The sequence below is a fragment of the Molothrus ater genome, chromosome 1 (genome assembly GCF_012460135.2).
Source record: "Molothrus ater isolate BHLD 08-10-18 breed brown headed cowbird chromosome 1, BPBGC_Mater_1.1, whole genome shotgun sequence".
NCBI classification, from domain to species: Eukaryota; Metazoa; Chordata; class Aves; order Passeriformes; family Icteridae; genus Molothrus; species Molothrus ater.
The window spans coordinates 110,932,601-110,953,068 of record NC_050478.2 but is presented as its reverse complement, the minus strand read 5'-3'; the positions used below and the strand labels follow the sequence as shown (position 1 = coordinate 110,953,068).

The 20,468-nt window shown below is 40.0% G+C and overlaps 1 protein-coding gene across 5 annotated transcripts in view; it reads right to left on the bottom strand.

Moving 5' to 3' along the window:
• The window catches only part of MAPRE2 (microtubule associated protein RP/EB family member 2), a 71,138-nt gene that overhangs the window by 29,085 nt on the left and 21,585 nt on the right, over nt 1-20,468 (bottom strand). For 4 of the 5 annotated variants that reach the window (XM_036379192.2, XM_036379190.2, XM_036379189.2 and 1 more), the window contains exon 2: nt 7,634-7,761. The exons of the other annotated variant lie outside the window; for it this stretch is intronic. In XM_036379192.2, the coding sequence (XP_036235085.1) occupies nt 7,634-7,754 (121 nt within the window). In that variant the 5' untranslated portion in view covers nt 7,755-7,761. The remainder of the gene's footprint in view (nt 1-7,633; nt 7,762-20,468) is intronic. 5 annotated transcript variants of the gene reach the window in all.

Genomic DNA, 20,468 nt, shown 5'->3' with positions numbered 1-20,468 from the left:
ATCAAAAATACTTCTGCTCCTCACTATTTAAATCAAAAGGAAATTAAAAGAGGTAACAATGAAGACAAGAGAATCCTGTTTGCAACCAGTTTTTACCACTCAGTAAACTTCCTGGATTTCTGACTAGAGATCTGAAACCAAGATTAGATGCTTTAGCATTGATGTTTATATATTTATAAATTAAAAGGAAAACTTTATTTTCAAACAGACTGCTTTTAATATACTATAGTTAGAAGTTATTATACTAATAAAATATTTAGTAGAAACACTATGAATATAAGCAGGTATAAATATAAGCCAATATGTTTGTGCCCTACACAAATTAGGTCAATCCTTCAAATCTAATGTCAAAGGACTGTCCCTCACTGCTCCTCCCTGAATCCCTGTAGTGTGTGGGAGCAAGATCCCAGAAAAGGATATAAAACCACACCAGCCAACATGGAAAACAAAGGGCCCATGAAAAGACAGGGCCTTGCTGGGGCAGGAGGGGGGGCCTGATTTTTTAAAATTCTGATACTCAAACCACAGCAAACAGAGCTAAGTTCTACACTGTAAATTTGGTATAAATGTTTAGTATTAGCTTTGTTCTACAACTGCATAGAAATCAAATTTAAACTTTTTAACCAGGCCTCAGTTTGATTTTCATACACTCACTTTTTGAAAAATTCCATTTGGGAAAAAGGCTGACTGCACCTTTTTCTGTAACAAAATTAGTTTGTTTGCTTTAATGAAATATTTAGATAATACAAAACCACATATCCAGTCGTGTTAGATACAAACTCCTTCAAATTATTCATTCTCTCCAAAGCTGCAACCACCCGATCATGCATTTGGAAAATACAGCATGATTTGTGTATGAATTAGTCATCAGCACTTCAGCTCACAGTGGTTGCTTGCACTGATGGAAAGCTGCACACACCCTGTATTTCTGTTGCTGGGACAACAGCAACAATGAAAAAAAAAGCAGTGACTTGCAAGGAGCACGTGTGACTTAATAGTTTGGTAAGAAAGGGAGAGAAAAACTCACAAATGCCAGCAATCATTGTTTACAGTACAGCAGCACTTAGGGCTGGTCTTTTAGCTTAGGCTTTCGAAAATTGCTTCCTCAGCAGTGATGTTTAGGTAAGCACACAGCAGTAGGTTTTCAACTCAAGTATCAGAGCATACATTTTCATTTGGATTTCAAATATGGGTGTTCTGGTATGCAATTCAAAGGTTGTTTTAAAAACTGGGCAATGAAGCTGGTGAAGGGTCTGGAGCACAACCCTTATGAGGAGCAGCTGAAGAGCTGGGATTATTTAGCCTGGAGAAAATGAGGCTTGTGGGGGAACCTTCTTGCTGCCTACAACTGCCTCAAAGAAGGCTGTAGACAGGTGGGGGTCAGTCTCTTCTCCCAAGTAACAGAACAAAAGGAAACAGCCTCAAGCTGTGGCAGGGGAGGTTTAGATTGGGTATTAGAAAAAAATGTCTTCCCAGAGAAGGTTGCCAAACATTGGAACAGGCTGCCCAGGGAGGTGATGGACTCACCATCCCTTGGAGGTATTTAGAAGTTATGCAGATGTGGCTCTTAGTGACATGGTTTAGTAGTGGACTTGGCAGTTGGACTCCATGATCTTTACAGTTTTTCCCAACATAAATCATTCTATGACTCCATGTCTGTGAGCATAATGTTATGTTACATACAGCCATGTGTTTAAGAAACAGAACACTTTATCTTGAGCTCTCCACTGGAGAGACCACAGTCTTCAAATTCCTCTTTGCATTTCCAGCAGCACCTATATGACCTAGCATGTAGGTCAACATAATTTTATTTCTCCAGTTAACACACTCTCCACTGCCCCCCCCTCCCCACACCTTCACTACAATTTTAAAAGTTTCAGCCCATTTCCCAGTGAATATTCAAGATCACATCAATTTACCACCTACTTAGTTGTAGAGAAGCAAATTTTTATGGGGCTGTGCATCAGTGAAGCCACTCTGGCCCAGCTTCACCTTTCCCAGCAACAGTCCTGGGAGGGCACTTAAAAAGCCCTAAAAAGTGATGCAGATTAGAGTGCAGCCCTGCCTTCCTGCTCAGTTGCATGAGCACAGCTGCCTCAAAGAGGGCAGGGTGAGTGCCTGCACACAGATGGGAGCTCCAAAAAGCAGTGCTGCCACCACAGGAAACAGCCTAAAAGAACTATGCACCTCCTGCCAGCCTTACCAACAGCCCCTGAGATCATGTGCACCCAAATAACATCTGCTTCCAAAAGTCCTGTTCCACACAGGTAGGGCACGTGTGTGACGTAATCCAGAATATCCACAGATCATTTTAAATTATGGATATTGGAGGGAGGTTTCCCTGTGTTAACTTGCATTCTCTTTTTCTTAAATATGTAAATCATTAAGCTGCTCATAAATTATACACAGCAGAGTTTTTAGTACTTAAATTTTTGGCAATAATTTATTTTGGAATTCATTAATTTTTAAACACGAAGATCAGAACAATTTCAGAAAACACAGTTCCCATTTAACTTAAAATAGCTGCGTAACTCATCATGCCTAAAGAAAGTACCAAAAAAATCTAACAAGCTCTTTAAACCAGAGGGAAATCAGGCAACTGACTGCAAGTGAGTGCTATGAGTAATTAAATAATTACTTTTAAAAAGCAAAAACCTTGTTCAAGTTCTATTCCTCCTGAATTCTTAATGAGTGACATTTAAAAAAATAAATTATTGGCTGGGAATCTCACAATACTGCTTTTCAAGCGTCCTCAGAAAGTTTTGGAAATTATTTCAATCCCATCATTAACATTCATAGTATCCCTCTAATCCTAAATATCATATGGAAGCCATCAGAGAGTCATTGACACTGAGTATGCTCTGTGTTGCATGACCTCATGCCCGTTCCTTGAAACATGCCTCGGTTACAGAGCGCAAATGAGATCAAGCCATGTTTTAATCATGTTCCTAAGTTGTGCTAGAGACCCAAGCTCTGCAAGGCTGCCAACTGGGAAAAAACCAAAACCACCAACATGGAAACATGCTTTGGCTTCTTGGGCACACTGGGCTGTAGAGGAATGCTTGCACCAAATGCTCCAAAACGGCCCTATAAGGCAGATTTTAGCAATAAGCATGTAGGAAGTTATGGGTTAATATAGGCAGTGAACAAAATACATGTTCTGAGACATGGAAACACAAATCGTACACAGCTAACCCCCAGAATAAAATCTGAAAATGCCAAACCACATGCTTTCTTTATAATACAGCCATTTATTAAAAGCAAGGAAAAAACAACCCTGCATTCAATCCTTGATCCTTGCATACAAATCCTCAAAGACAGAAGGTCTGCATGCACTGGGGGCCTGACAATTTGCAAGTTTATAATTGTACTGAGAATTTTCAAATACAGGAAGTGGGGAGAGTCTGTATCTCCTTAATCTCATAGAATCACAGAAGTATAGCTAAGTCAAAAATAATACCAAAAAATTATAAATGTGGCTCCAGACCACATTTTCCTTTCTATCCATTTACCATTTCCTTGACATTATACAGCTTGTAGACATGGTGTTATTTCTTTTTAATTCATATTCAAGCCTTCTATAATCACCTGCCTGACTCTTATTTTGAATATACTCTCATGTAACACTCTAACAGTCATGAAAAGCCCTGCAACACATACACTTGGTATTCCTTATAGATGAAAAACAGCCTTACTAAAGAAAATTCAGCTATAAGCTGCTTAGTCAGAATTCTTTCTAAGAAACCACTGTGTATTCCTTAAAAAACAGCATGACTCTTAAGAAACAACCAATGTCATACTTCATATGAAACTCTTGTTCCCCAAACCTATGGGTTTTGCACATGGGATCCTACGACATTACATCCTCTCAATTGTTCTCTATAATATTTAATTCATGTATCAAATGAAATGCTCTCTCTAAAGCCAATCTAAAGGGAATGCACTGTGCCTTCTATTAAAACCATGGTTTATAAATTTCATGTTCAGGTAAAACAATTTTGCAGGAAATCAAACCCAGAGTCCAAAGACTGACAATATGACACAGGTCTAAAGCAAAAAGAATTGTATTGAGATGCTTGGAGAGATCTTCCCTGTTCAGTTGTCAAAACTAAATTACCAGAGGAGCTGCAGACTGAAGCAAGACTCTCCAGGGCTGCACCCATCCATAACCTGGCTCCTTGGCATATCACTACCACAGCAGGCATTCAGAAAGCTCAGGGGACACTGCACTTTGCTCGGCCTACTTAGCAGAGACAAAAACCACATCTAAGACTCCCAAAGAATACAAATACTTTATGACTAAGCCAACCTCTTCCTTTGCTGCTCCTCATCCTAGAAGCTCTGTTCCTCTAAGTGGAAACTGAGAAACAGGCTGGTATTGCTAGAGTATGTGTATTATCAAAGCTACTTCTCCACAGCAATGAGGAAAAGGAGGTCGGATTGCTTTTTCTGTCATTGTAACTACTGTCATGTTAAGCTTCAGATATGTTCTGAATAAAGCCTTTAGTAAAGGCAGAATGTCACATTATTCCTTCTTGTTTAAGCTCTGAATGTCAAAAATTATTGCTGGGTTGGCTGCAAAACGTGGGCACCCGTGAGGCCTCTCAGCCAGGTGCTGAACACCAGCATATGCCATATCTAGGTTGCTCTTACCTCCTAAAAGTAACTCCTTTGAGCTTTTAATTCAGATATAACATCCCCCTGCTTTCCCTCTCCCACATTTTTTGGCCTCACATTTAGCTTTTCCTGGCATTTTGATTGCTCCTTATTAACAAAAATGAGCAAGAACTGAATAGTCATAAAACAGCATGACTAATGTTAATGCTTTTTTTCTAAAAAAGAAGAAAATGTCCACACAATTTTACAGCAGATTATAAAAATTCAGTTACGGCAGCTCTGCAGATCCTTGTTAATGCTGTGAAATGCTTCATAGCTGTAAAGAGTTTCCCACATATTCCTTCCCTTTGAAGTCCTGGAGAAATGCTCATATTTTATGGAAACAAGCATTAATCTGCACGAAAGCTGCCAATGGTTCAAGGGACATCAGCCAAGGAATGCCAGAATGAATGAGTTAGACTGGCCATTCTCAAACTGCAGTCCATACCATGCTTGCTTGCTGGTGCTCTGCCTGCTAGTTGGCTCATCATTTGTGCTATTGTTCCCTTAGTATTGCTCTTAAAAGCTATGCTAGAATAGGCTAAATAAAATATATGTACATTTAATAAATTGCGTTGAGTTTACACAGTAAACTATATTAAATGCAGAAAGATTCCCAAACCTGCTTGTCCATCTGTCTTCAACCCCTACACATGGATGCTCTGCACATGAGAAATGGACTACACAGTCTCAAATGGGAAGAACATATTAAGATTACTATGCTCTAGTGTCTGCAAAAATCTATCAGTGTCTACATTCATCAGTTTGGAGAGTAAAGTCCTCCTGAACACAGGAAGCACTGTGCTAGAATGCTTCTTTAGATAAGAAGCTACTAAAGCCCCTTCTGGATTGTAAAGTACATGAATGTAAAAACAGGAATGTGTAAGCATCAAGTTTGACTACCAAACCAAACAGGGAAATTCAAATTAACAGCTTTCACTCATAAGACAAGAATGTAGAAGCATCAGGTAGCAATAACAATCAATACAATCCAGGAAATTCTAAAGGAAAAAAAGATTTAATTTTATACAGAATGGAGTAAGAGCTGCAATGAGTTGACCTTTTTTCAGTTCTTCCCTTGAGGTGTGTCCCAAAATCCTCTCTGTAGGTCACAGAAAAAGTTGTATAAGAAGCTGTGTAATGAAATGGGACAGTGGATTTGTGACAATTTCCATGCTTTTCCCCCTTCTTGCCCCACACAGCTGAAGTCTCTCTATCTGATCTTCTTACATAACTTTAACTCATTTTATTCTGCTTAGCCAATATTTTCTTCAATCACCTCTCCCCTGTTTTCAGAAACGGTTTTCGTGAAGTTTTTTATGTCTTAGCTGGTTTTTTGCTGGGTGGGTTTTTTTGTGTAAGCCCACACACATTTAACTTGATTGAGAACTCACTTCAAAAGCTTCCTTTCAACTATTTATAAGCATTTAAATAGCTACATAGGAACAAGTCAATAACGTGTCTACTATGCTTCCTGTTTCAAACAATAGCAAACTTTGGGTATTTTGGGATGCAAACGTCCATTTCCTTCTATGTTTTTATCTCCTTCAGTGTGTGCATGCATGTATCTATCTGTATCTATCTATAGCTACTCCCTGTGTGAATTCTGCCTTTATATATACTGAAATAAAATACTTAGGCTAACTTCCTGACATGTAAATATAACAACAGCTAGAGATAACACTTCAATTTCAAGTTTAATACCAGTTAAAAAAATAATTTCCCATGGTCTAGGTCTTTAATTGTTCAGATTATATCAGTTGCTTACATTGACTTTATCCTGCACTTTTTCAACCTCATTTTTATGGTTGTTGTGCAAGGCTGCAAGTATGGTACTCTACTTCTGCAGCTGAAAATTGTTTTTTTTTTAATTTTGAAGACAATCAGCCTGAAAGGATAACTTCCATCTTTCAGGGAACATCTCTGAGACAAAAAATTTACCCAGAATGATAGGCAAAATCAAATATATGAATATAAGACTCCATTAATTCATTTTGTTTAGACCAAGAAATAGCTGAAGTCTGGTCATGTGGTTCCTCTTCCATGTGCTTTGAGCACTGTCTTCATAAGATAATATGATACCTTCATAAGATAGTCCCAGCATGTTAGTTGTCTGGAAGTAGCAATCTAAGTTAGATCTCCTCCACCACAAACAAATTCCTCCTCCACCAAGCATCTTCAAATTTAAAAATCACAGGTGGAAATCAGAAAGAAATCATTCCCCAGGGGCATGTATATTCACAGTGAAACATCAGCCTTTTTCTGTGTCATTTCTAGCCATCATCTAGTTACAGACCCTGTTGTTTAACACCCATCTTCTGGTTGCAACTCTGATTAACCAAAATGTCTGAAGTATTCAAACTATTACCCTTTTTTCAGGCCTCATTACCAAATATACTTATAACAGTAACTCAGATTTAAAGAGAAAGAGGCAGACTTTGAAAGTTCTAAAGCCCTCACAGCAACTAAAGCCTCATTTCCTCAAATCCATGTTTTTTCTTCAGTCTTTTTCTTGTGCTTTTTTCCTGCAAGCATCAGCAGGGACTTGAGAAACCTCAAGGAAATCTTTTCAGGAAGGAAAAGGAGCTGGAGAATTTTGTTCATCTAGGGTGTTGGTTCTCTATTTGTCTCTTTCTCAGTTATATCCACTCTCCATTTGAAAAGATACCACCCCAGTGGCTTAAAAACACTAAAACTTATCACTGTATTCTTTGCTTGCTTAGCTAACCTTTTTATTACTTCTATGTATCTCCTGCTACATTTGTCCCATTCACCTCTGCCTTTGTTATGCTTTCCCAAGGTACCTTATCTTCCCATGATTAACACAAATGTAAAAATGCTTCCTGTGCACATACATTAGTCTCTTTTTTCAGAGTAACTGGTTTCTGTCAAACTTAAAAGTTATCTATTTTCAACAAATCAGACTTTTAAAGTGGTTTTAAAATAAACATTTATAGAGCATACTGGGCTTTCTTACCTGAACAGAGTTGTTCAACTTTTGTGTAGTTTAAAGCTAATATATCATTAACCCATGCAATGATGTCATGTCTGCTCATAGTCTCCTGGGTTATAGAGGTAGAGTACACGTTGACCGCCATTCCCCAACTAGGAAAAAAAGAGAGACAAAAAATATTTTTGACATTTTGGTAATTGTTTTTTAAACACAATGAATATATGCTTCCTGTTCAAAAGAGAGAAAGAAAACTCAAACCCCTCTCTTTGTTTATTGAGAAAGAAGGGGTAATTTTTATTATTTGATGATACATAACCTCCTCAATGTCCTCTTGGAACCTATGAACATATTTCTCTGCCTGTCATTGTGAACTTAAAGAACATACAAACCTATGGTACTCTTCTTCATGCCAATAAGGTAGGAAAAACACCAGACTCAGACCTAAAGATGCACAGACAGGATCAGAGACCCAAGATTTTGTCACATTGCACTGCATCAATACAGTGATCCAACATATGCCAGTTTTTTGCCACTGCAGGATGATCAGGCTTCCTAAACCAACACTTAATTTTAGGTAACTTCTAAATGATGAAGTAGCTGTTCTATTACTGATTTCTTACTGGGACAGGGCCTTTTTGGATCATTAATTCAGTTCCTAACAGTCACAGAGTGAATATCAAATAATCTCAAATCTCAAATCAAATAATGTTATCAGTGCACCAACATCTATCCTGAAAGCAACTGAGATTTCACCCTCAGCTGTGTGGTTGGAAAACTGCCGTGGAGCCCGATTCTTCTCAAACATTAGGAACATTTCCTCTAAGCTTAAATCCATTTGTTCTTCTGCCAACATTATCCTCCAGCTCTAATTGCTTTTTCTTCCCCAGAGTGGATTTCTTAATGCTTTAGAGACAGCACTCAGTGTCGGTCCCAATGCCCAGGTAGTCTAGATTAAACAAATCAATGTAAGTCTCTTATATCAAGTCAGACATTCACTGAATGGTCATGCCAGCAGTCCTTCTCAAACAGACAGTTTCAAGCAGTGTTCAGATAACATTTCACTGAGACCTTGGTAAATGGCACTCTGTGCTTGAAGTTTTCACAGCTACATCACCTTAGATAGATTCTTCTAGTTAGCAAAGGTCCCTCCCTGGAAGCTGGCAATTCATAGTAGCTTTTATCATCTTCCCAGGTACGTAGACCAGAAACACATACTACTGGACTTTGCTCCCTGTTATTCTACCCTAGTCACATCTTTCTGTTGCAAGATGTTGCAAAGAGAAAACATGAGCACACTCAAGTTTATCTCATCAGCAGTTTCAAAGAGCAGAATCAAGTTCATGGAGAGAGTAAATAATGTTCCTGTGAGTAACGGACTGCAGAAAGTCCACTAGAAGCAATCCAAGTGTGAAGTGTCTCAGAAATGACCAAAGAGTCAAAGTTGAAAGATAATTCTTGGTTTGCTGGGGAGTGCACACCTTCATCTCATGTCAATCTGCAGCTAACACTGATCTGTCTAGCTTTGGTGCCAGTCCTGCCATCTTAGCTTTGAACCTCAACTTTCTCAGTCGATGCAAGAAAGCAGGATCTCTTCTGTAGGATCCAAGGTCTGCATGGACTATTTCCATTGAGAATTTGCAGTGATGTAGCCCTTTGAAGCCTGACAGACAATTCTATAAGGAGAAGACTGCAGATTAACTCCACCCATAGTTATGTGTGCTAACTAGGTAGGGCAACCTAGGTAAACTGTGAAATGGGAAAAACCTACCAGAACAAAACTTGACTTGGTAACATGTAAGTGTATTAGTACATAACACAGAGAATAAATTTAAATACAAGATTACAAAGTTCATAACACAGGTCACTTTCTAGGAAACAAATCTACAAACAGAAGGTTGTTCAAGTTTGTTCCCATCTACTGACATTAAAATGCAAGGCATAAAATCCTCAAATTTGTTTTATAAGGAATTAAAGAAGAAAGAGAGAGAGAGAGAAAATAGGGTTGAAAAATTCGTGCTCCAATAGTCAGGCAACCACTGCCAGAAACTCATTCAGAACCAGGCTGCCTGCCTGTCCACTGTGTACAGGCAGCTCTGGAGCACCGAAGGAATCAGCCCGTGCTTAGCCTGCTGTGTTCTTACCGCGGGCTCGCATGCAGCACAGCCAGTTGTGTGAACACAGCCCTGTATTCAGTGGAAGAGTCAGCAAAGGTCGCTTTCTTGGCATGCACTAAGTGCTTGGACTGAATCAAGTGCTAGGAACAAAGTTTTAGAAACAGGGAGTGCCCTTTTACTCTTAAAACTACACCATAATGGCTAACCATAAAAGCTCAGCTTCAACATCAGCGTGGAAGGCACTGAGCAGGCAAACAACCCCTTTGATACTAATGGCATCTGAAGTTCGAAACACATCTGTTTTATTTTTTTTAGCCTTTTTATATAGATAAAAACCTAACAGAAAGATAGTACTACTGTCACCATTAAACTAACATGTTAAATATTGTATGTAAGATCAGTTGAAATAACAGCTTAATAGTGAATTTAATATTCACTTAGAATTACTGGTGAGCCTAATAATAAATTGACAGTTCAATACAGAGGAGTCCACTAAATTCTACAGCAACTAAAGATATTTAGATGAGAACATCTGAAATAAAACTACTCTGATCTGTAATTGCCACTACTTCAAGAAGATTTTAATTGGCCTCTGAGGCCAGGCAGAGCACAAAAAAACCATCATCTACCATCAGTGAAAAGGGAAAGTTCACTTTGCTAAAAAGATCAAGAAAATACACACACACAGAAAAAGGAAGCAGAACTTCCTTCATCACCTTTTTCCACAAAGAACTGCAAAGAGAAATACCCATCCTTCTGCAACCCACAGGGGAGCAAACAGCTTCCTCTGCTGCATTGCATGGGGTGGGGAATTCTACTGCAGGAAACTGTGAGTAAATGAATAACCTTGAGTTTTACAATGCTACCCTGAAGGATACCTGTAATACAACTTATGCTACATCTGTGAATTAATTATTATGGTCTAAGGGTCAAACAAAAGTTCAGACTATTTATTAGAGACGAGTTCAAGCTATTAAAGACAAGAGCTTCAGATTTCTACACAAGCATGCATAACGGTGTATGAGTACAGTTGTAAGCAAAGGCAAAGTGAATCAGAATTTCTGTTAAAAAACTCAATAACATGCCACTGCCATTCATTCTTAAGTGTTTTGTTGACATACATGTGAATATTCCACAGCTGCTTCTCTTGAAAGAGTTCACCCTCTCTTTGCATCTCTTGTTCCCCTACTGGTTACGTTCTAAATAAACTCAGCTGGGAAAGGTTTCCTTTACAGTAAGCATGTTCTAATTTGGTGCTCAGATACACACATATCCTGTTTGCCACATAGAAAGACCTTAAACAAAACAAAAAAGAAGGAAAAAAAAAAAGAACAAGCAGATGTAGGTAGTGCAGCTACCATGCTCAGCAGCAATCAAGAACCTCTGTGCTCAACATCTACAGCTGGGCTGGGGTTTTCTGCAGGACGAGTTCCAAAGTGCTGAAGTACTCTGAAAAATGTGATCCATCTTCAAAACACATGTGTAAGCTGATGCAAGAGAACAGCTGTACAGGTGGAGACACACAGGCCATACTCTGAACAGCCAAGTAGCTAACAACTTGATTACTTGTTGTAATACATTACTTTTTTCCAATAACATTATTTACATTTTCAACTTGTTAGGCTTTCACTTGTTTACACTGAAGGCTCTGAATCATAAGATTGCAATGAAGCTTACACAAGCCTGATAACCAGCGTCTACCTGGTATCTTCAGAATTCCATAGAGGTGCCTGGGGATTCTATAGCAACTGAAAGCAGACTGAAGGTAGCACATCACACCTCCCACTTCAGGGGGCAGAGGGGGACATTAAAAACCTCTGGCTGGTACAGTACTGCCTAAGCACAAAGGACTCTCCCTTGTTTCACTTCAAGCCTGAGGAGAGTCTTCCCATATTAGTCTAGGCCATTTCAGAAAAACACTTTACACATGCACAGCTACACACCACAGACATGAGTTCAGAGGATTAGACAGGTGCTGAAAATCATCTACATGCTTAAGCAGTTTCCCCAGTTAGAAATATAATGGCTCAGCATGCCTGATGGTAAATATTACACCCAAAAGTCTATCAATTTTTAAGGCATTTTATGCAGCACTGAACATTGAGATATTGGGTATTTTCCACTGCTCTTGCTACAGATAACCACAGTTGTTACAAGGTATTATCCAGCTGTTTTTAAGGACAGTTTTGCAAGAAGCACATTTACTTTATTTTTCCAGGGATAAACTAACGGTTGTTGACAGCAGAAGCTGTATCACAACAAAGCAGTAATAATGACAAGACTAGAAGGATTACAGCAGTGAATCTATTTGTAGTGTAAAACCTCACCACACTTGCCATCACCTCTGAACCTGCAAGGCCTTCATATTTTTGCAGAATAGGAAAGGTTGGAAGGGACCCTGCAGTCCAACCTCCCTGCCCAAGCAGGGCACATTACTCAGCCTTGTGTCCAGATGGCTTTTGATTATCTCCAGAGGAGGAAACTCTACAACTTCTCTGGGGAACCTGTTTCAGTGCTCACTCACCCTTACAGTAAAGAATTTCTTCCTTGTGTTCAGGTGGAACCTCATGTGTTACAGTTTCTGCCCACTGGCTCTCATTTATTAAAAATAGACATATTTGTATTAAATAGCAGTGCAAAGAGACAAAGAGATATTAAATTTTTAAATGCAGTGGAAAGTCTGTGTGACATTATAGAGGAACCTTGTGGAAGCTGGCACCTGGTAAGATACTGCCAATAAAACAAAGGATCTCACACCAAAAATTACTAAAGCAGGATATAACAGCAGAAAGGCAAAGATGAAGCTGAATGAGACTGCTGCAGCTGGTGGTGAAAAGGCTTTCTAGATTAAAGCTACTGCAAAAACAAAGAAATCCCTGAAGGAAGAAACCTGCCAGATTCATTGGATAAATCCCTGTACAAGGAAAATTCATCCTTTTATACCATCCTGAAATGACAACTGATTTGCAGCTGGACCTTGCCTGTTTCTTGAACACTCCCTGCACACAGCTGCAGCCACAGCCATTAGAGACCAGTTGTGCTCGAGCTTGTCTGTACAGAAAGGAGTCCTGCAGACAGAAAATCAACACACAAAGCTCCTGTGCAGTGCTGACAGCACTGTTCTTGCTCTCCCCTTTTGACTTATGCTGTACTTCTGCAGCAAATACCGTGGCATCAGAGTGCTGCGACTGCAGTGATATTTGCACCAAGCAACACAAAGGCTCTATCTAGCCAGAAACTGAATCAGATAAGATTAATCACAATGAAGTACTGCCATGGGGAAAAAATAAATAAATAAAAGAATCCTGTGATTATAATACTGTGAGAAAGTCTTGTTTTTAAATGCTGAATGTCAAATCTCTTTTGCACTGTTCCCATGTTACTAAATAGCCCTGAAATGCTAAAAGTATTTTTATTTTCCGTATATCTCACTCACTTCTGAATGCCATTTTACATTTACCACATGGATCTGACTTAACCTAAAATGATTTGTGAAGTACTCTACAAAGTCTAGACAAAACTGAGGCAATCCATGTACATTTTATGGCTTGAATATTGCTGGATTATCACTGAACACAGACAAGATTATTTTCTATTGTTCTCCTTGCACTTCCCTGTTTAAATGCAGGTGAAATTAGAGTAATAAGAGATGTACTCTGATTGGATTACGGAATATTTTTCTTTTAAATTAGAGGCTTCCTGCCAATGCTGGGATGTTCTGACCTACATAAATGTTTATGATGGGTCTAAAGGACTGCTTTAGACCCAAATCTGAGTAGCTTTTATAAAGGCTCCTGGAAATTCTGATTTGTGCTACATATGGCTTTAGAAAACTAACCCCCCCACCCAAAAAAAAATATTATCTGAGAGGCAGAAAAATATTTATTATTTTTCAGATATTCAGTTTCCTCAAATGTGAAAAACACAACCAGAAGTATTCCAATAATATGCACAACTAGAGCCAAACCCTCTGATATGGCCTAATAGCTAGCAATGTATTACACTGAATACTGCATAGCATTTAGAAATAGAAATTTGTTCACTAACCAGTTATTAAACTGGGGCAGCTCACAAAAATGAAAATAACAGTTTCAAATTCCAGGACAATAATTTAACGCTTTGAAGACTTCAGGGCACCTAAAGGTCCACCTGAGAAGAACAAACCACATTCACTGACTCCCCTCTGCCAGTCATGTCTGCATTCACTTGAATCTTCCAGTTGTATTTCCATATCATAAGACTTTATTTCTCCATCTACATTCTCACTCCTGCTGCCATTGAAACTGTGGCAATGAAACAGCAATGTCATGTCTCTACAGCAACAAAATTCCTTTTTTTTTTCAGGGTTCACCTTCGCCATCACAAGTACAATGCAACAGTAACATCTAACTAGGTAATATCTTCTTTATGGCTGAAAGTATTTGCATGCTCTGAAAGGTTCCTTATCAATTTCTATGAGGAAATAAACGCTACTTTAAAAAAAGCATTCTTGACAAAGGACAGAGATTCAAGAAAGGCAGACATCAATAGCTTTACACAAAATGAAAGCAATTCAGAGCCTCTGGCCTCCACCATTTCCACCCAGGTATATTCACTCTGGTTAGAAACGAACCACAGCAGTGCACAGCACCCTCAAACCACACCTCAGGGCAGTTGAACAAAGCAATAGTAATGTTTTCTGCTGAACAGACAGGCACTATTTAACATGGTGTAAGGACACAAAAATTTCAGTATAAAAAGAATGTGACTACAAATTAAGAAGGCATTTTATTAATGATGAACAAAAAAAATCCTTTGAAGTAGACTGAACGAGAGGAACCTAACCGTGGCAAAGCTGCAACGCTAAAAAACTTCACTGCCTTTACTTACAGTTATTACCCTCCCCCTGCCAAGGCTTTCAACTCTAAGATCTTAAGCTTGAATCGCTGCTCTGATGCCCTGAAGTAAGATATTCAACCTGTCAAATTTTCACAATAGACGCTGGCAACTAGTCTACCTTTCACAATAGACAAGGGGATTGTGAAGGGGGAAAAAAATAAAAAAGGTTGGTTCAAAGAAAAATAATTCTCCGACTCATACAATAAACTCAAGTCAATTAGAAACACCTACATTTTAGAAAACCAAAGATGTCTATGCCCATTTTGTAATGAGAAAACCTCTAGAAAGCTGATAAATAAACCAAATTTTAATCTTCTATTAAACAAAGTCTCTATTCACCCAGACACTAGCACGAACTTCCAATTCTCCTTCTTTTCATTTTTTCCCTTATGGATAATAACAGGTTACCAAGAAAACATGCAGACATTGCTAAAGGATTTCCAAGAGATTAAAAAATGTGCCATAAAGCAAGGTAACATCAGTGCTGACCACTGAAGAAAGGATGCCTTGAGAGGCAGCCCATGCAAGCAAACCTCAGTTCCTAGCCTAAGCACTGAAAGTAACAGGGCAACCACTTATTATTTCCCTCCCACGAGTTGATGGATGAGTATTTTCACTTTCAGAGAGGAGATTTCTTTAGCAAAGGCAGACTTAGGGGAAAATGAAGACAGCAGTGGAGGAGAGCGTGTCCCCAAATCCACTGGCCCATGTGAGTGCAGCCTGTGAACTTCCAGGCGAAACACGGCGGACACAGCCACCCACCCCAGCAGCCCCCAAGGAATACCTGCCCGTGAGTGGGAAGGGCTAAGGACAAGCAGAAAGCCTGATTAGGAGCAGCCAGGGGAGCTGGGCACTGGGGCTGCAGGGCAGTGTGTCAGAGGAGAGCCCAGCAGGACAGCAGCCACGCTGCAGCAGCTCTGGCAGCCCGGCTGCTCCCGGCTCCTGCCATTTCCGCCTTTTAAGTCCAGAAAACGCTGCGGGCAGGCTTGGGAGTTTCAGCAGGGATGGGATCCAGCTAGAGACAGATGAAGTCACCAAATGAATTTAGTTTTGACCTATCCGGGGTTTTGCTGCCCCCCTCCTCCTCTCTGGCATGTATACATTCCGAGGTGAAAGGCTAAAGTAACATGCTGATTTACTCCAAGCATAACCTCATGGCAAATGAGATTTTGTAATACTATCCAGCCCTCCTGACAGGGGGCCTGAGCAGCCTCCAGCGCCTCACAAGCCTGCAGAGCCAGGCAAGAGAGGCAGTGAGTCAGCAGGAGACAGGCACTGAACATCCTCGGGTTTCAGAAGAGGACAAGTCTGGGGAAAAGGCATTGCATTTCCCCTTGTTGAATCCTCCTGTTTTCCCTTTCTGCTAACACATAGCTGCTGTTTTCTAACAAGAGACTGCAGGGCACTTAAAAAACCCTGGCTGTCTAAGGCAGGCAAAGCTAAGGAGCAGAGCACTCCCATGGGAAACCTCTTGCAGCAGCTAAGGAGGGACTGCAGTACAGCTTTCCCACTCACAAATGATGCACTATGATACAGAGCACAAGGATTTGGTCATGCATCAACTCTTCTCTCTGCTACATTAAAAACAATTGTAGATACACACTGATTTATCCATTGCAACATTTATTCTAACCTTAAGGTTAGAATAATACATACACATATGTATATATAACATATATGTTAGAATCACAGGATATCAGGAGTTGGAAAGTGCCCACCAAGGATCATTGAGTCCAACTCTATTCTTGCAGAAAATAAGGCCCTTTTAAAGTGGCCTTCTAAGGCCACGTTCACTTTGAAAGTTTCTGGAGTGATACCAAGTAAAGGACAAGAAACAGCACAGCAACCACTCATGAAGCCATCCAGGACTCGTGGGCAAAGGTTCTGGAGCACAGCATGCACAACAGAGCTGCTGAGGTTCCTGGAGTGAGCCAGCTCCACTCCATCCCTGAACAAGTCATCCTGGCAGGAAGGTGACGACACTCATCAGGGGTATAAGACAACATTTATTTTAAGCCCTGAAGCTGTAAACAAGCATGTGACAACAGATGAAGCAACAGGCAACCATGCTAGCTGCTTTCACTGGTGTATCACTCTCTAAAACATGCCTGAGTATTTTTGTAATGAAAATATTAAGCTTTAGTATGGTTGCCCAGACTTCCCACTGCTATCACAGCTCTGCTGCCATTTGGGGGGAAAGGAGAAGCACCAGGCTTTCTGCTGGGAATGCAGAACCAAGCTCCAGACAACACCTGTGACACGAACTAGCTGAAAGTTCCCTGCCAGCACTGCCTCTGCAGACCACTGCACCAACTGACTGCAGAGCTTTTTACAAGGCTCTGAGGCCAACTCTCTCCCTCTTCTCCCTCAACCACTGATTAAAGCTAGACTAAAAATAATAATAATGATAATAATAAATCTTGGAGTTCTGACATCTCCAATGTTGTTGATATAGGCCCAAATAAATGCCCCTGTCATTGGCTTATTACAAGCTCCCTACTCCCTACAAACCATTTCTAATATTATACAGACTGCAAGTGTTAAGACTACCAGCCACAACACTTAAATTTGGTTTTGGATACCAAAGTAACTTGACCTCTTCCCTTGTTCTCATGAGTTAACACTATAACAGACAAAGAAGCACTCTTAAATTATTCTGGTGCCCAACATACTACTGGTAAATGACATACCTTAAGAATTAATCCTACCAAGTACTATCTAGAACAGGGCTGAACTTCTAAGTGCAAATGCTTAACTGCTAAATTAATTTTGGAGCAACTAAAACTAGAATTCACTAATCCTTCATGAAGTAAATTGCCCTGTAGGAACATTCTAGCTCAACCATCTGTGATTTATGTAACATATTACTCTTGCTGTGTGCCAGTAACCACAGACTGATTTTACCATTGTTGCAGTACCAACATAATTGGTGTCTACCAGCATCAAGTAAAGCTTCGCCAAAACTTCTTTTTTCGACCATGTTGGTCTTTGAAGATCTGTGAAGTTGCAACTTTTGGACAGATTTTAACTTTTAACATCTTCTGCCTATCTAAAGGGGGAAATCCCCAAAGCTTTGTTTTCTAAATAATGTTCTTTAGAAGGTGCTTACTGCTTTGATGTAACTGTAATTGTAGAAACCGAACTACTTACAACAGTCTTTATCTACAAGCCCCAGTAAAGCCTTGCACCTTAAGCTAAGAGAAGCATAGATGTACTGTTTAATAGGATTTGGCCTCCTTTCATGGAATATCTTGAGGTTAATTCCTAAAGTGTATTGCTCCCAGCTGGCAAACAGTGACATTACCAAGTTCAACTCTCACAATAAACAAGGAAGAAAAAGTTTATTGCTTGAATTGCCCTCAACTAGATGTAAGTGCAGCTATGAAGGTACTCTAGGTTGCAATGTGGATATTTAGTTGCTTCAACCCTCTCAGTGTTGCTGCAGGCCATGCGACAAGACAGTTCTGCACCACTCCCTGTAAAAGCACATCAAACTAAGCAGAGATCTGACACAGTTTAAGAACTATGCTCACAGTTAAAACATTTTCTGCAGATTAAACTTATCAATAATGCTAATATTTTCTGTGTGAAAAAAATGCTACAATCCTTTAAAAGCAGAGTGAGCAATTTATCAGCTGTTAACTTCCAGACATAATCTTCAATTGCAATGTACACAATTAATTTTATGATACAGCAAAACTATGCCTTTGCTCTGCTGTGTCTCTGCAAACTTTCTATCATCCCTGGGTACTGAACTGCAGAAGCTGCTCTCAGTGATTCAGAGAACACAATATGAAATTATATGAATATGAATTAATGTAGTGCTGCAGCAGCAGTATTGCTTTCACAAGAATTAAACTAGAAAACGTTTGATATTGATGAAGTCATACTGAGGCTGCATACACATATTTTTCTTTTCCATTTGAAACCTTTGATGACAAGGCTGATTTTTCCTTCCTGGAACTACAAAAGTTGCTTCCAGATGATACTCCTTTCATTTTTAAAGCACGTGATTTTGTTATTTTGTTTTTTAAGTCACAAGCTGTTTATGTTTATTAGAGCTACAGAATGGGATCATAAACTGACTTGGGTAGGCAGGGCACTCCAGAGGGATCTGCTCCAGCCTCCCAGTCACTGCAGAAACAGCAAGAGAAGGCTGCTATTTGTCTCAGTTTCAAGTCTCTCCAAGGACAGACATTCCACAGCCCCTTTGGGTAACTTCTGGGGCTTGACCATCCTGGCTGTGTGAACATTTCTCCCAATATCCAGAGTACTTTGTGCTGCTGCAGCTGCTGACAGCCATTGCCTCTCATCCTTTCTCTTTCTTCAAAGAACCTGGCTCCATTTTCTTTACACACAGTCTCCCACTAGACAGATAAGACCATAGTGAGGTCTTCCCTTCTCCTGAGCTGGCTCCTATCCAGACTGACCAAACACAGGCGACAAGCTCCAGCCTCCTGATCATCCTGGTGTCCCTCTGCCACACTCACTTCAGCATGTCATTGTCTCTCTCAAAGTGGAGAGACCAAATCCAGACACGGCATGTGAGATGTGGTCTCAGAAGCACCAGAGGGGAAGAATCACTTCCCTGGAGCTGCTGGCTACATGCCTGCCAATGCAGCCCAGCATGGGCTTGGCCTTCTTCCCTGCAAGAGCACACTGCTGACTCATGTTCATCTTGTTCACCAGCACCACCAGGTCCATACTGTGCAACCCCTCAGGAGCAACTGGGGGGGGGTGTGCATAATGTGGTAGTGGGAAAAAACACCTCACCATATTAAAAACAGAGCTGCTTGAGAGACTAGGCAGTTCCACAGCATCCCTGTGGAACTCATTTGACACTTGGGAGCCACAGATTAAAAATGTGCACTAGAGAGCCACGCCTCTGCAGGCAGAAATATGCAGAATAACAAAATGGTTTGGGTTGGAAGGGACCTTAATGATCATATAGTTCTAGTCCCTCTGCCACAGGCAGCAGCACCTCCCATTAGACCAGGCTGCTCAAAACCCCATGCAATCGAGTCTTGAACATTCCAGAAATGGAGCATCCACAACTTCTCTGAGCAACATGTTTCAGTGTCTCATCACCCCCCAGTAAAGAATTTATTCTTAATACCTAATCTAAACATACTCCCAGTGCGAAGCAATTGCCCCTCGTCTCATGACCTACACACCCTTGTAAAAATTGCCTCTCCAGCTCTCTTGCAAGCCCTGTTTAAGTACTGGAAGGTTGTTCTAAAGTCTCCCCAGAGCCTTCTCTTCTCCAGGCTGAGTAACCCCAGGTGTCTCAGCCTGTCTTCATCACAGATATTTTAAAGGAAGTAAAAAAATAAAAATATAATATTTCTTTTGCCTCCTTGAATGTGACAACTAGCACAACATGAATGTGTTGACTGAAAACCATGTATTTAGACCCTGACTTAGAATCTACATAATGTATAACTTAGAAACATTATTATGGGTAAATAGCAATATGGACCCCAAACAACTCAATTCAAAAAAATATAACAAACACCATTCTGCATAACAAGGTTTCCAACAGAATGACTAATTAAAACTGAATGCTGTCCTTTTGGGAAAATGTATCCCTTCTATCCAACCAATTACCACTGCTTCCCTGTTCTCAGCACTCCTACACACCATGGTCTTTCTATATACACAAGCTCCCGTGGGACTTTCATATCACTGGGTTATGTGTTCCACTTCCATACAAACAATTACTCATAGATTCTATAGTTATTTTAACAAGCTATGATTTGTGTAACACTGAATCTGTAAGTAAAACAAATGAGTATCCTACTTCAAATATTTCAGTGCTTCCTATTCATGATATTACTGGACCAGCTCCACAGAGATTAACCTTAAGA